The 15,847-nt window shown below is 38.7% G+C and overlaps 1 protein-coding gene across 5 annotated transcripts in view; it reads left to right on the top strand.

The window, feature by feature from the left end:
- The window catches only part of TPK1 (thiamin pyrophosphokinase 1), a 354,991-nt gene that overhangs the window by 199,572 nt on the left and 139,572 nt on the right, over window positions 1-15,847 (top strand). For 4 of the 5 annotated variants that reach the window (XM_082473892.1, XM_082473893.1, XM_082473896.1 and 1 more), the window contains one exon: window positions 9,342-9,488. The exons of the other annotated variant lie outside the window; for it this stretch is intronic. In XM_082473892.1, the coding sequence (XP_082330018.1) occupies window positions 9,342-9,488 (147 nt within the window). The remainder of the gene's footprint in view (window positions 1-9,341; window positions 9,489-15,847) is intronic. 5 annotated transcript variants of the gene reach the window in all.

Here is a 15,847-nt window from a genome sequence, read left to right as displayed (position 1 = left end):
AATAGAAAAATGAAATTGCTTCTCCTTTTGGTGTTATATATCCTTCAGCCAGTCTTGTCATGATTCTATTAAGGCAAATAACGCAAAGCCAAGTTTTTCATTTATTCTCTAAACAAAACAGACACAATTATTATTTAACCTGTTAGAGTGGAAACCAGAGAACCTCACATGGACTGTTAGAAGTGAAAGGGGTCTTGAAAAATAGGTTAGGGAATTTAGTCCATCCCTTACCTTTATACATGAGCCACCTAAGTCACAAGGAAGTCATGTATGTGGTTCCATGGCTATTAAGGGAATATACCATACTATAGTCAGGTCTTCAATGTATTAATCCAGGGTTCCAGGGTTCTTTTTTGCTACACATGATTGCAGATGAAGAGCCAAAAGCAATCTCTGTTCCATCACTTCCCTTTGCTAACAAAAAGGGTCCATGTAAAATACCCTGACTTGAATGTAGGACGTGTATAGATATCAATTAGAAATTGATTTTTAACATTTTTATATTACAGAATATGGCATCATAGGTATGTTCTCGTGTTATGTGTGCACAAATATATTATTTAAAATATTTTATCCGCAGAGCTAACAGGATTGTAACAACACTTTTTAGAGTTACACACACTGACTCTTTAATGGATCACAACCGATAGAAAATGTGTTGGTCTCTGAGAGTAGCTTACATTCTTTAGAGAACGGTAGATGTGTTCTAAAATGAACAGACTTGCCCTGGAATATGTATGCTCTCTCTCTCAGTGCCCTCTGAAACTCGTGGTCCATCCTTGTTAAAAATCCCCTGTGTTCACAATGTCTTCACATCTAATTCCAACAGAAACTGGGCTTTTTTCTAAGGACAGCAATTCTCTGCAGCCATAGTAGTGCTGTTGTTTTGTTTTGTCATTTCTCCCGCTGCTTTTTCTAGAATGGTCCCCAGAATTAGGGGTGAGTGTCTTCACTCCTGTTCGCCATTTCTAGACCTGTGTGGTCCAAAACTCTAGCCACTAGCCACCTGAGCCCTTGAAGTGTAGCTACCCTAAATTGAGATGTGCCATTACTGTAAAGTACATTGAGGGTTTTGAAGACCAAGTGGGAAAAAATGTAGAATATCTCAATATTTTTTCCAGCTTTAATGAGATAATTGATATATAACACTGTGTAAGTTTAAGGTGTACAACGTGATGATTTAATACACATATATATTGCAGAATGATTACAGTAATAAAGTTAGTTAACAAGTCCATCACCTCACATGATTACCTTTGTTTGTTGTTGTGGTGATGAGAACTTTTAAGATCTACTCTTAGCAACTTTCAAATATACAATACAGTATTGTTAAGTATAGTCACCATGCTGTCCATTAGATCTTTGGAACTTACTCATCTTTCAACTGGAAGTTTGTACCCTTTGACCAGTATCACCTTACTTTCCCCACCCCGCAACTGCTGACAACTGACATTATCCTCTCTTTGCGTTCAGCTGTTTTAGATTTCACACGTAAGGGAGATCATACAGTGTTTGTCTTTCTCTGTCTGACTTATCTTACTTAGCATCTCACATCCTCCAGGTCCATCCATGTTGTCACAAATGGCAGGATTTCCTTCTTTCTCATGTCTGAAGACTATTCCATTGTGTGCATGTATATTTATGTGTGTGTATGTTACATATATATGTATATACATATATATGAATATATCTCACATATTTTTTAATCTTTTCTACCCATTCATCTGTTGACAGACACTTTGGTTGTCTGGTTGTTTCCATATCTTGGCTATTGTGAATAACGCTGCAGTGAGCATGGGAGGATGTTTGTGAACATGGGAAGATGATCGTGACTTCTTGTGTGTGTGTGTGTGTGTGTGTGTGTGTGTGTGTGTGTACACACACTGTTTCTTCTGGGTATATATATACCCAGAAGAAACAGAAGAGAGTTTGATTGCTGAGTCATATAGAAGTTGTATTTTTAATATTTTGAGGGACCTCCATACTATTTTCATAGTGGCTGCACCAATTTCCATTCTCACCAACAGTGTACAAGGGTTCCCTGGTTCCCTTTTCTCTATATCCTTATCAACACCTGTTATCTCTTGTCTTTTTAAAAAATTTTATTTTATTGAAGTGTAATTGATTTACAATGCTGTGGTCATATCTACTGTACAACCAAGTGACTCAGTTATACATATATATATATATATATACATTCTTTTTTATATTTTTTTCTGTTACAGTTTATCACAGGACATTGAATATAGTTCCCTGTGCTCTACAGTAGGATCTTGTCTTTTTGATAATAGCCATTCTAACTAGTATGAGGTGATATCTCATTGTGGTTTTGATTTACATTTCTCTAATGGTTAGTGATGTTGAACATCTTTGCATGTACCTGTTGGCCATTTGTATATCTTCTCTGAAAAAATGTCTCTTCACATCCTCTGCCCATTTTTTAATTGGATTGTTTGGTTTTTTGCTACTGTATGAGTTCCTTTTATATTTTGGATATTAACTTCTTATCAGAGAGATGGTTGCAGATATTTTCTCCCATTCCATAGATTGCCTTTTCATTTTGTTAATTGTTTCTTTTGCTTTGCAGAAGGTTTTTAGATCTATGCAGTCCCACTCATTTGTTTTTGCTTTTCTTGTGTTTTTGGTGTCATATCTAAAAAATTGTTGCTAAGACCAATGTCAAGGACCTTTTTCCCTATGTTTTTTTCTAAGAGTTTTATGGTTTCAGGTTTTATGTTTAAGTCTTTAATCCATTCCAAGTTAATTTTTGTGGGTGGTATGAGATAGGGGTTCAGATCTATTCTTCTGTATATAATTATCTAGTTTTCCCCACACCTCAATATTTTTAATACAGGTTACATGTTAAAATGATATTTTAGATATAGTACATTCAACAATACACATTTAAAAAATTTTACCTCTTTTTACTTTTTTAAATGTAGCCACTAGAAAATTTTAAATTGGATATGTGTCTCCTATCGTATTGCCATTGGACAGTGCTGTTCTATTTGATTCTTCGATTCCTCTTTCCCCTAAAAACTCAAGCTCTGAATCTCACGTCATCAGGTTCTATCATCCTCATTGCTCATTGCTGTAGTCGTCATGTGTTATAATCCTGGTCATTTTCCTGCTTGTCTTGATGAAGTTAACATCTAGGTCACCAGTAATGTTTTTCAACAGTACTGTTTTAATTCATGGTAAATTCCATACACACTTGAATGAACCTTCCAGTACACTGATCTCTTGTTTCCTTAAACTTATCCCCTCTAGTTATATTGTTTGCCTCTTTACTTCAGTTAATTGTATGAATATACCTAGACCTTGTCTATACCAAGATTTGTAAACCCTCCATAATCTCTGTTTTATCCACTTGACTCACCCGTTTGCCCCTGACTTCAGCAATTCTTCGACTCCACCAGTACTCTGATCCATTGACCATGCTCTTTCACTATCCTTCAACCCTTGTTTTATTTCTCCATTTATTCAACAAATATTTGAGACACCAACAGGTACATAATAATGTGCCATGCTGTATTCTAAACACTAGAGACAGAAAAATCTCTGCCATCATTTAATTTTAGTCTAATTAGAGTGACATAATAAGACAAGCTAAATAAATAAAATATTTAGCATGGGGTTAGATAATGAGAGGTACTAAGGAGAAAATTTAAATCAGGGAATGGAGATATGATCTGTTGGCATGGAAGAGGGGAAAGTTTTTGATAGATAGTCAATGGAATAAGTAAAGAAGCTAGCCATGTGAATATCTGAGGATAATGCATTCTAGGAAGAAAGAACAGCAAACGCAAAGTCCTTGAAGTAGGAAGGACTCTTGTGTCTTCAAGAGATAGAAAGGACTTTTGTGTCTTCAAGAGATAGAAAGGACTCTTGTGTCTTCAAGAGATAGAAAGGAGGAAGGAATTATGATTGGAGCTGAGAGGAGGAAGAGAACGGAAATAGGTGAGACCGGAGAGACACCTGGATATCCGATATTTCAGGCTTTGATGTCTTATTAAGAAAAATCATTAGAAAACCATTGGAGGATTTTGAACAGAAGAGTGTCATAATCTGATTTACATTTTAACAGGATTGTTTTTGATACTGTATTGAGACTAGACTGTGGAGAAATAAGGGCAGAAGCAGAGATCTGTTGGAGGCTATTGCAGTGTTTCCCATGAGATATAACGTTTGGCTCACATCCTCTGATGGATTTTGGTGGCCATGGTTGTGATGAGGTTGTAGGTAGTGAGGAGGGGAGAAATTTTGGATACGTACTGAACTTAGAACCAGTAGAATTTCCTGAGAGAATAAATAAGGGGCGTGAGAGAGAGGAGTCAAGAACGACTCTGGGAGTTTTGGCTGGAGCAACCGATGTGGGGAAGACAGTGGGAGATCGTGATTGAGAGAAAGATCATGTAACCTTGGAGATCTCTATTGGATTCCAAATGCAGATGTCAAGTAAGCAATTGAATATATGAGGCTGGAATTGAGGAGAGAGGTCTGGACTGAAGATACACAGTTAGGAAGTGCTGACATTGATGGTATTTAAAGCTACAAGGCTGCCTGAGAACACCAAGGGAGGGGATGTAATGACAGAATAGAATTAAGGACCTTGCTCTGGACCACTCCAAAGACGTTAAGTTGGTTCCTGAGAAGACACAACCAGTGAGATCAAGGCAGTATGGTTTGCTGGAAGCCCATCTTTCTGGAAGAGACTTCATCCAGGAGGAGGTAAGAATAAACTTGTCAGATGTTGCTGATGGATCGAATAATGTCAGAACTGAGAACTGACCATTGAGTTTTGCAATAGGGTGTCACTCGTGGTAGTTTTTGATGAAGTGATGGGGCTAGCAAAGTTGTCTCTTGTCTGTATGACTGTGCTGATCTCTTAACGATCTCCTGGTTTTCTTCTTTGCCTCCACACAGTTTGTTCTCCAGACACCCAGCATGGTGACTTTTAAAAATATATACGTCGTGTCCCCCCTCTGCTCAAAATGGCTTTCCACTTAATGCTAATAAAAGTGAGGACTTTACCGTGGCTTACCAAGGCTCTATACAGATCTAGCATTTAGATTTTAATGATTCCTCCTACTAATTTCTCATTCAGTTCTCACGACTAGCCTCCTGACATTCTTTGAAAATGCTTGGGGCCATGTCACTGCTTCAGGGCCTTACTACAGTCTGTTTTCTGATGGGTCTGGCTCCAGGTGTCTGTACCTGACTGTCTGCCTCATCTCCTTCAGGTCTTTGCTGCTCCTCTCTTACCTTTCTGATGGAGCCTGCCCTGGCTATCTTGTTTGAAGTGGGAGCTCTTCCCAGCCTAGCATTTTTCGTCTCTCTTTTCCTACTCTCTTATTCCCCTGTAGGACTCGCCATCTTTTCACATCCCAACTAATATACTTATTTTCTATTTTTAATAATTGTGTATTGTCCTCCATCTGTTTTTTTAATTAATTTATTTTTAATTTTTATTTTATATTGGAGTATAGTTGAATAACAATGTTGTGTTAGTTTCAGGTGTACAGCAAAGTATTCAGTTATACATATATTGTCCTCCATTTGAATATCAATTCCATGAAGGCAGGAGTTTTTGTCTTGTTTACTGATCTATCCTAAGTGTTTAGAATAGTAGCTAACACATGGTAAATGATCGATAAATACTACCCGGGGTAACACATGTGAAATAAGTTATTCTTTTCAAAAGCTACTAACTGTTAGAATCCTTGCCAAGTAGGGAAGTACTGTTTTGTAGGATTTAGATGACGTTAACTCAGCCTGATAATCAACTTCTTGCCTCTCTGGTTATTTATTCAATTTTCCCTGATTTTCTATGCTTCGGGGAAGCTCAGTAAATGCTTGCTGTCTGCCATGTCGCACACGCTGCGGCTGGCATCTGTGATTGATAGGCCTCCTCTAGATGGAGAGATATACAAGTACATCAGCAGTCGTAACAAAGTGTAACTGGGTGTGCTGTAAAGAATAATTGGTGGGTTTTGTTGATCAACCTGGTGCAGACACATGCAGATGCGGAGTTGGCACCAAGGAGAGGCGTATGGAATTAAAGGGCTGTAATGCTCACAGATCCTAGAGAGGAAGGCAGGCAGTGGGCCACGCAGGGGCCTCATGGGAGGAGGGCACAGGGTATGAGCTTAACCAAGCAGGTGGGGAGCCAGCAGAGAGAGAAGTGCCTTTTGGGGGGTCTGGGTGGGGACACAAGCAAAAGCTTGAGAGGCTGTCACTGGTGTGTTTGAATGTCACTAGGTCAGTCAGAGGAGGGCACAAAGGGGAACTTGTGACAGAGACCATACTCTCACCCTGGTGCACCTGGTCCTCTGTGCCAGGTGCTTACAGCCTGTTTGTGGGGATGCTGAGGCATCCAGAAAATACCATGTTTTAAAAATTTACAGTACACTGGGTAATGTAAGAAGTAAATGCACAGGGCTTTGGATCCAGGTAGAAAAGGTATCCTGGCAGTCTGTAAATAGCCTGCTTTCAATTGAACACTCTTTCCCAGTGGCTTTGCTGTCCTAAAGGCATAAATCTAGGCTTGTAACGTCTATGTAAATATACAGGGTTGGTGTCTGTCTTCTTTCTTCTATCTCTGGGAATATCAGATGTCCTCCTTCTAACCAGAGCTGAGGAACTACAGAAACCGCCCTGGGCTGGCTCCTCCTGCCCGCCCTTCAGCTTGCATTGATCCTCTAATGTTTTTGATCAGTCTGGATATAAATACTTCCTGTGGGGAAAATGAGTAGTGTTGAGAAGTAATCTCGCTGCTTCTTTATTCTGAAAAATTCAATGACTGGTTTACAGATATTGCTGATTCATCATGATATCCCAGTGTGGAAGATGTGGATTAAGTTTCAGCCTTAAAGGTTATGGGATCCCTCAAGGCTTGGAGTATAGTAATGAAAAATTGAGAACCTAAAAAAAGGATTCCAGAATCTGCATAGTGAATAAACTATTTTATCATCAGGCCTTGGTTCTGATATGAATTTAGGATTATGTAGATAGGACTATGCATGTGCTTTTTACTAGAGCCTTAGAACTTTCTCTACTTTATATTTCATATATAACTTCTTTTAGTGTCTTTCTCTTCAGTTTAAAGCAAATTCTCTTTAGTTCTTCTGAGGTCCTATGTAATTTCTGGGCCTTTTCCCCTCCAGTTTGGAGTGGGTTTACTAATAAGGTTTCCTAAACATGACCAGGAGCGATTGATTACCGGATTTGATACCCCAAACAAAGGTTTGTAAGTTTCTTCTGAAGACTAAGATGTCCCAGTCTTCACCTGTGTATTAGGAGTAATACATGCTTCCTAGAGTGCACGGCCTTCCTCTGCCTCAAATCTAATTCTCGGAGTTCTAGAAAGATCTCCAAAGAAAATATTAGATCCTCTAGATGTGTGGTATACTTGTCTTAAAATATTCTAGCTTTGACCTGAGCATCTTATTCAAAATAAAAGTTCAAAAGAATAAAAGTATATTCTCCCTATACTCTGAAAAGGTCAAAAATAGGAAACTCATTCCAAATTTCTTAATTTTTCTGTGTAGTTTACTTTTTTATGTTTTTATGGAATCCCATTCTGATGTATATATTCCTGTAGTATGGCAGTTAATCTCTTTCTTCCTTAGGCTGACTAGTTCTTTCTTGCAGTGTCTTCACTTATTCATTCATCAGACATTTGAGGCCTTGTACATGTTAGGCACTATGCAGGGGACCAGGGCCACAACCTGTGGACCAGAGAAGCACAGCCTTTGGCTTTATGGCGCTTAAGCCACTTACTGTTCCTCTAGAGACTGAACAGGTTATACCGGTGCTGGGGTGACGTGTTACTCTTCTAAAATCATCATGCCTTCTTCAGACCAAATGTTATCTGAGCTTTTAAAATGCACTATTTTAAAACTAAAGGCCAAATACTTCCTATCTGTAAATAATTTCTGTTTTATTCCAGGTAGAGTGATTATAGCTGTCAGTTTTTATTGTATGTAAGGTTTTCTTGTAATATTTTAACTAAGCCCTTCAGTCTTTCCTTTTTCCTGACCAGTATACCAGCTTTGACTCTGGTGATACAGCACAAGATCAGGCTGACCAGCAGAAGGAAAGAGACCAGGCAGGGCCTCTTTTTCACTCTCCTGAAGACCTTGGGCCAGCTGCCTTACTCAGGAGGAGAGTGCTGCTCTGCCCCCCCTCCCACTGCCCTGCAGCCGTTCTTTAACCATTGTCTTCTGTGTTAGGAAAGCATCACGGTAATTTTCTATACAAATATCATGGAAATGTATTTTCAACAACAGGGGAACATTGAAACAAACTATACTGTAGTCATAGGAAATGCTTTGCTTAAAGTGTTGAATGAAAAGAAAGAACATACCAAACGACATGTAACAATAATAAAAATAGTCATATAAATGTAATATACTGAAAATAATACAATAGATGAGTAGCTAACACTTTTTAAACAATCACTGTGTTGTGAACATGTTTTAAATGCTTTGCACTGGGCTTCCCTGGTGGCACAGTGGTTGAGAATCTGCCTGCTAATGCAGGGGACACGGGTTCAAGCCCTGGTCTGGGAAGATCCCACATGCCGTGGAGCACCTAGGCCCGTGAGCCACAACTACTGAGCCTGCGCGTCTGGAGCCTGTGCTCCGCAACAAGAGAGGCCACGACAGTGAGAGGCCCTTGCACCGCGATGAAGAGTGGCCCCCGCTCGCCGCAAGTAGAGAAAGCCCTCGCACGAAATGAAGACCCAACACAGCCAAAAATAAATAAATTAATTAAAAAAAAATGCTTTGCACTTATTAACCCATTTAGTTACCTCATTTAATCCCCCCAACAAGCCTCTCAATTGGTAATTATTATCCAGTTTTTACATGTAAACATAAAAATGAGGTACAGAGAGTTTAGGCAACTTACTAGGTTCGGTGAAAAGCCAGTACAAGTCCTTAAGATACCTGGGTTCTAGGGGGGGCTCACTCACTGTTGGGTGATCAAAGTGCCCACAGGGATGCCGTGAGGAGTGGATGGGAGAGGCACCAATTGTGACATCAGGAAGACTTCCACATGGAAGGGACATGGAACAGAGTTTTAAAGGAAGAGTTGGCTAGTTTTCCAGGTGAATAGGCAGATGCGGAAACCTATTGAAGCCTGACTGCCACTCACCAATCTTGTGACTTAATTCCTTCATCTGAACAACACAAACGATGTCTGCCATTTCTTCATGGCTTATCTAATAAAATAGGGTACTGAGAGCTCTATGGAAGTGTTTGATGTTATTTAATTATTTATTTATTTTTTTAAAAGTCCTTAAATATGTGACTGCTGGTTTTCCTTTGCTTTCTTAGGTAGATATGATTGTGACCTTGGGAGGACTTGCTGGGCGTTTTGACCAGATTATGGCGTCAGTGAGCACTTTGTTCCAAGCAACTCGAATCACTCCTTTGCCAATTATAATAATCCAAGAGGAGTCTCTCATCTACCTGCTCCAGCCAGTAAGTGAGGATTAAATACAATGTCAGTGCTTTGCTTCCACAAAACCTGTAACATTTTCGTACACAAGGAGAAAACATCTGCCCCGTTTATGTATTTGAACTGTGAGTGAAGTTGACGTGTTTGATTACTTGTGGCTGAATGGGAAACAGGTGGAGGAGAAGCCTCATTGTACTCAGAAAAACAAAACAAAACAAAACAAAAGTTTTTAAATTAAATTGACTAAGAATTAAATTTAGCATTTTTGCATTTTGAGCAGCTGAATATGATTGCCACTTGAGAAGAATCTCAGCAGAGCAAGCACAAAGCTTGGCAAACATTTCAAATGGCATTCTTGTATATTTTCAGTGTTGTCGTTATAATTGGAAACTGTATTTGATTTTGTTAAGCACTTAAAGTCTTGAGCTTTTACTGTTCGTAAGTTGCTTGCTTGTTAATTTCACTCTCGTGATGATGTCATTCATTTCCAATGATAAGCATCAAGGAAATTTTCTATCAGTGTAGTGCTTAGAACAGAATTCTTATTATATAAACATGTTTTATGAGGTTGATGAGTGTATTTCAGTTTGAAAAATGATTGTTTGGCAACATTTTTTAAACATAGTGGACAGTTGTTCTTTTTTTTCTTTTTTGCCTCTCAGTGTAATGTGCTACTTATAGCTTTGCTTTCAGTCCATCTGCTATTCATCATCTGTAGCTTGTCATTACCTAAAAACTGTTTTGGTTAATATGGCAAGTATAATGCACGCTTACCATCGTTCAGCCAGTTGTGCATTTTTTTCTGGCTCTTTGCATTGCCTGGCTTTGTTGCTTTCTGGAATACTTCCTGTGAGATGCGAAAAGGAAGCTGAAGAATTCGGTTTTCAAACTCCATAGTGTCCATTTATTTGGTCAACAAACAGTTATGGAGTGCCTGCTACCTACCTGTTGCACTGCTGGGCAATTGAAGATTAAACAGAAATAGTAACATATGTTCTTTACTCTCTAGTATATGTCTAGTGAAGAAGACATTTATAAAACACAGACATAAAGCAAGGTCAAAAGGTTAGTACATAAAGATGATGAAAGATTATATAATCTGGTCATGGGTGTGTAAGGAAATGCTTCACAGAGGCACTCACATTTTATTTACTTAATTAATTCAACAATTTTTTTTTTTTTTTTTGGCTGCTGTATGGCTTGTGGGATCCTAGTTCCCTGACCAGGGATTGAACCCCGGCCCTTGGCAGTGAAAGCCTGGAGTCCTAACTACTGGGCCACCAGGGAATTCCCAAGAAATATTTCTTGAGTACCTGCTATATGTCAGGTACTTTTCTGGGGATACAGCAGCAAACAACAACGACAACAAAAAAAACCCTTCCTTTCATGGAACATAGATGGTGTTGAGCTTACATTTCAGCAGACTCTCGAAGGATGAGTGGATGTCTGTTATTGAAGATGATGGGAAAGTCATTCCAGTTAGAAGGAGCCACTAAAGAAAGACAGAGCTGAAGGGCACGTTGTGGCATCTACAGGTAATTCTGAGCAGCCATATGGAAAATATCGAAAGATCAGGCTAAGAAGACTACTTTGGATCCTGCCTCTGAAGAGCCTTGAACTCTACATACTACAGTATGAACTTGTTTGCCCTAAGCTATGGGAAGTCATTAGAAGATTTCAGTTAGCAGTCTGACATGCACAGATACACTTCTTAGATTTCTGATTAGAGGTTTTTTAAACACCTGGACTTCCCCAACAGTTTCTGAAGCGTGAAACTCTCTACAGTTGTGAAGCACTGAGCTTTATCATTTTATAATGATTTTATGATGCTGTGAATGCTAAAATAGTCAACTGTAACTTGTCTTTATGTAAACACTCTGGCTAAGAGGTAACTAGATGGAGTGCAATGATTTTTGCAAAGTAAAATTGGAAGATTAACTGATAGCAAAAACCACATCTAAAAATGACTTCTGCTCTTAAGATCTTTTCATTATCTGTGGTATTCTATATCTTCATTGTATAATTGTAGACTTCCTAAAATGTATTCAGCTTGGGATTTCTTGGAATTCCTCCATCTATAGATTGCTGTCTGTCCTCAGTTTGGAAAACTCTCAACCATTATGCTTTCAAATATTGTCTCCTCCCCCGTTTTCTTTCTCCCTTCTTCTGCAACTCCAATTAAGCATATATGTGATCCTCTAATTGTATCATATATATCTCAGAACTTGTCTCTTGTATTTTCTGTCTTAATCTCTCTGGGCTGCGTTCTGAAGTTCCTCATCACCTCTGCAATCCACTTTACTCTTCTGCGTTAGCTGTTCTATTTTGCTACTAAACTCATCCTTTCAGTAGCAAAGGCTATTCCTGCCACGATTCATCTCTCTTACAAGCTTTCCCTTTACTCACGTTTTAAAAACTCTTAAAACATAATTGTCCTACTTCCTTTATAGTTTAGAAAAATTCTGATATCTTCAGTCTTTATGAGTCATCTATCTTTTATGTTCTCTTTTGCTTTTCTATTTTGTAACCTTGATTCATTCCATACTTTGTGATTTTTAGCCATGACCTCATATTTCTGAGAACTTTACCTGTGGGAATTAGTTATAGAAGGAGTTAAAAGTGAGTCCAAGGAGAATTCAGAGTGGACTTCCAACCCAGTTATTTATAGGCACTAATAACTTAGGACCTTTTGTTTGAGACTTTTTTGGACCATCTTGGTGGTATGTATTTTGAAGCTAATTCTGCTGGGAGTTTGACTTCCAATTACAGATGCCCAAGGAAGACGTGTTCCTCTTCTTAGCCAAGGTTTGGCTGGACAGCTTTCCTAGCATTCACATGGGAGTATCCTTTATATTCGTCTTGTCTCTGAGAATCTCCGCTGAATTGGTGCAGTCTCCTTTTACACTCCTACGTTGCTCAGGCTTGCTCTCCTAATGACCTTCCATAGTTGGAGGCCTAAGCAACTGAAACTCAAGTTCATCTGATTTGGTAAAACTCAAATGCCTGTAAGGTGAAAGGTAGATTGGTGTTCTTTTTCAATCAAAACTTAGTTTTTGGCTTTTGAATATTCTTTGAAAAAAAGAAAAAGATGTTTGATGCATTTTGAAAGATTCCCTTTAATTTTTTTCTAGCTTTTTTTATTGTTGTCAGGTGGCCAGGGTACTAATCTACCCTGTGTATGTTGCAGTGATAATTAACCCCCAAATCTCAGAGGCTTAACTGAGATTAAGCTTAATTTTTTTTTCTCATTCATGGAAAATCTGGTGTGATTTGGGCAGTATCCTCCATTTTATATCCAAGCCAATTGGGAACATGTTGAGTCCAGAGGAAAAAAGGTTACTGTAAAGAGTGGCACTGCATGTTTTTAAAGGCCATGCCTGGCTGTGGCTTGTGTCACCTTTGGTGGGAACACGGTTACACTGCCCCAGCTCAGTGTGAGGTGGTCTAAGAGAGGAAGGCTGTGGGCCGGGAAGATGACTGAGCACAGACCATTGTCTCTGTCAAAGACAGAGATTATGTTCTGTGACATAATCATCTTTTTTTTTTTTTTTTTTCATTTATGATATGTCAGACTTTAATCGTTGAAGGAGAGTCCCCAGTTCCCCAAACATAGTAATCATGGTAAGTGTGCCTGCATACACCATGTCCTCTAGAATCTCTCTCTGGTCATTTTGATTTTGTCTTACTGAAACAGCTAGAAAATTACCTTACCCTATCAAGTAAGTATTACATAGTGTGAGGCAGAAAGTTCACGCAAGACCATACCCTCTCCATTGCATGAGAGGAGTGAGAATGTTTAGCACAGACTTTCCTCTGGGGGCTCAGTAGGGTTGGCTCTGCTCGTCTTTCCCAGGGGGCACATCCCAGGTCTCTGCTTCTCAGTCACTTTTAGTGAGAGGGTAGTTAGACAGCAATCAGGGCAACTGCAAAAGCCAAAACGAGTATGTTTGAGGGCTTAAGATACGAATCAGTCTTAAACACTCTACCATATTTTTAAGCAGTTTTAATTGTACACTTATGAAATGTGATTAACACTAAAAATAAATTAAAAGCTGATTATTGCACAGAAGCAGCCTATATCCTAGAAATGGAACACGCAACGTTGGAGCTGAAATGACTCTGTAAGATGTATTTTCATTTATCTCTGTGTTATATGTGGCATATGTAGTAAAGTATGCATCTGTATTAGGTAGTGTGCATATTCAGGACGGATGTCTATGGGATACTGTTCCTTGTTAACAGGGCTTATTGTAGTCACAATCAGGACGGACATACCATAAACGTAAATTGAAACCATTTTCAAATATTTTGGTGCTAGACTAAGGAAATCAATCTGGTTTGCTTCAGTGACAGATAAAGAATGCTTTCAAAATGTTTTAAATGTACTTTTTAATTGAAAGTCATCAAATAGCTATTCTTGAGAAAGGAGATAATTTGGGGACTTGTACAAGAAGCATGTCATTTGAGCTTCATAACAGTCCTGGGAGGCAAGCAGGACAGATCCTAAGAATCACACGGCAGTGTTTTGACTCAGCAGTTTTTCCACTGCACTACATTTCCTTCTTCATGGGATTAATGGGCTGAGATGGAAATGACGAACTCTTAAAACAAGTCACAGTCTGCAGGCTGGTCATTATCCATAGTGTATGCATACACACACACACACACACGCACAAATTCTCTACAGTATTCTTTTCAAATAAGATTGATCTTGGATGCACCTTAAGGGTATATCCTACCTTGTGGCTTTACCCTGAAATTAAACAAAAATAACACTCTGCATTTTCCTCAACTATAACAAAATCTACCGACAGCAATAATCTTTGTTATTTAAACAGATTAAATGAGATTGCCATCAAACTTTGCCAAAATATATCAAAAGTGGTAGAATTCAATATAAATGTTAATTATTATGAGTATTATTTTTGAGGACAGTGTCTTCTAGAATTGGTTCTATAATTCTAGGTTGTGTGAAATTGAAGATAATAGCAGGAGGTGTGAGATGTCTTATGGGACCTGTGTGTTTGGCTGATAAATGTTTTAGTGCTTGTATTTGCTCTGTGACGGTTAAGTGGCTGGGATAGCCCTGGACCATGGAACTAAAATGTGCCTCTCTTGATTTTTCTAAAAAAAGCCTCCCAACCCTCAACTCATCTTAATGTTTCTGTAATGTTCTGTGTTCCTTTCTCTACATACGAGACTCTCGTGAGACCGTGTTGTGTAAATAAGCCATCATCCTTCATTCATTAAGGGTACGTCAGTCATTTGGGACAGGCCTGTATGTCGAGAGCCATTCAGTTAAAGTTGTGTAGATTGTTGCAGCCTAAAATCTTTCATCTAATTCTCTTTTCAGTCCACTTCCTATGACTCATTTTTGTTAATTACAAATAGCTGATTCAGTTTGTTATACGGCAGAAACTAACACAACACTGTAAAGAAATTATACTCCAATAAAGATGTTAAAAAAAAAAAAAGACAATAGTGTACTTCCAGGTCTATATAAATTTGGAAGACTGGAAGTTTTTAGCTGGTTGACTTTTTAGAAGATAATGTCTTTTCGATTGTATTTAGGCATATTTTACTTGCTGCGGGTCAGATGTCATCATGAGTGAAAACCTCAGTAGGTAACGTTTACTTTGAAGGGATGTTCAAACTGCCATTTTAAAATAGCAAATTAAAAATAGAATGCCTAACAGCCCCTCCCTGAAGAGTCACCATCCCTCTTTCACCCCCCAAAAATGTGTTCTTAATAAGACATCATGCCCTTTTATGAGCAGGCGATTTTATGAAAATGGTGAGAGACATTTTAGCCATGAAACCCCGCTGATGTCAGTGATGGGTTAGGCTGTGTTCCCCATGAAGACAGCCAGGTGCCCAGAGCGTGTTTGTCGCACTAACTATGCAGGCTGTGGATGGCTCCAGATTTCACATACATACTTTCTCATTTTCTGGTCCTGTGCTTCTCAGGAGTCCAGAAACATTAGCTTCTGTACACTGAGCATAAATTATCTTTTATCTCCAAGTTTTATGGCAGTTGGTAATACAAGTTAATAGGATTTATGACCAAAAAATGAGCTGTCCGAGAGTTAATAAGGCATGCCTTTTGCGTTATCCCAAACCTCGTTCAGTGATCCCTGTTCAGGATTCCAGTGTCTGATGTATAAGAGAACGGTGTTACAGAGCGACGCTGTCGGTTTTTTATCTCAGTTGAACAAACTTCTACATACGTTGTAAATATTTCTTCCTCCATGGTCTTAGCCATGTTTCCTACTGCGTGTTTTTTTCCTCTCACTAGATCAATTATTTACTGTATAAAGTCCTGACATTTTCTCCATTATACATTTGAAATGCTGGTAATGAATATGATAGAAAGATGTTAATG

Source organism: Balaenoptera physalus (assembly GCF_965194825.1).
Source record: "Balaenoptera physalus genome assembly, chromosome: 8".
In the NCBI taxonomy this organism is placed as follows: domain Eukaryota; kingdom Metazoa; phylum Chordata; class Mammalia; order Artiodactyla; family Balaenopteridae; genus Balaenoptera; species Balaenoptera physalus.
This window is presented reverse-complemented; position numbering and strand designations above follow the sequence as displayed.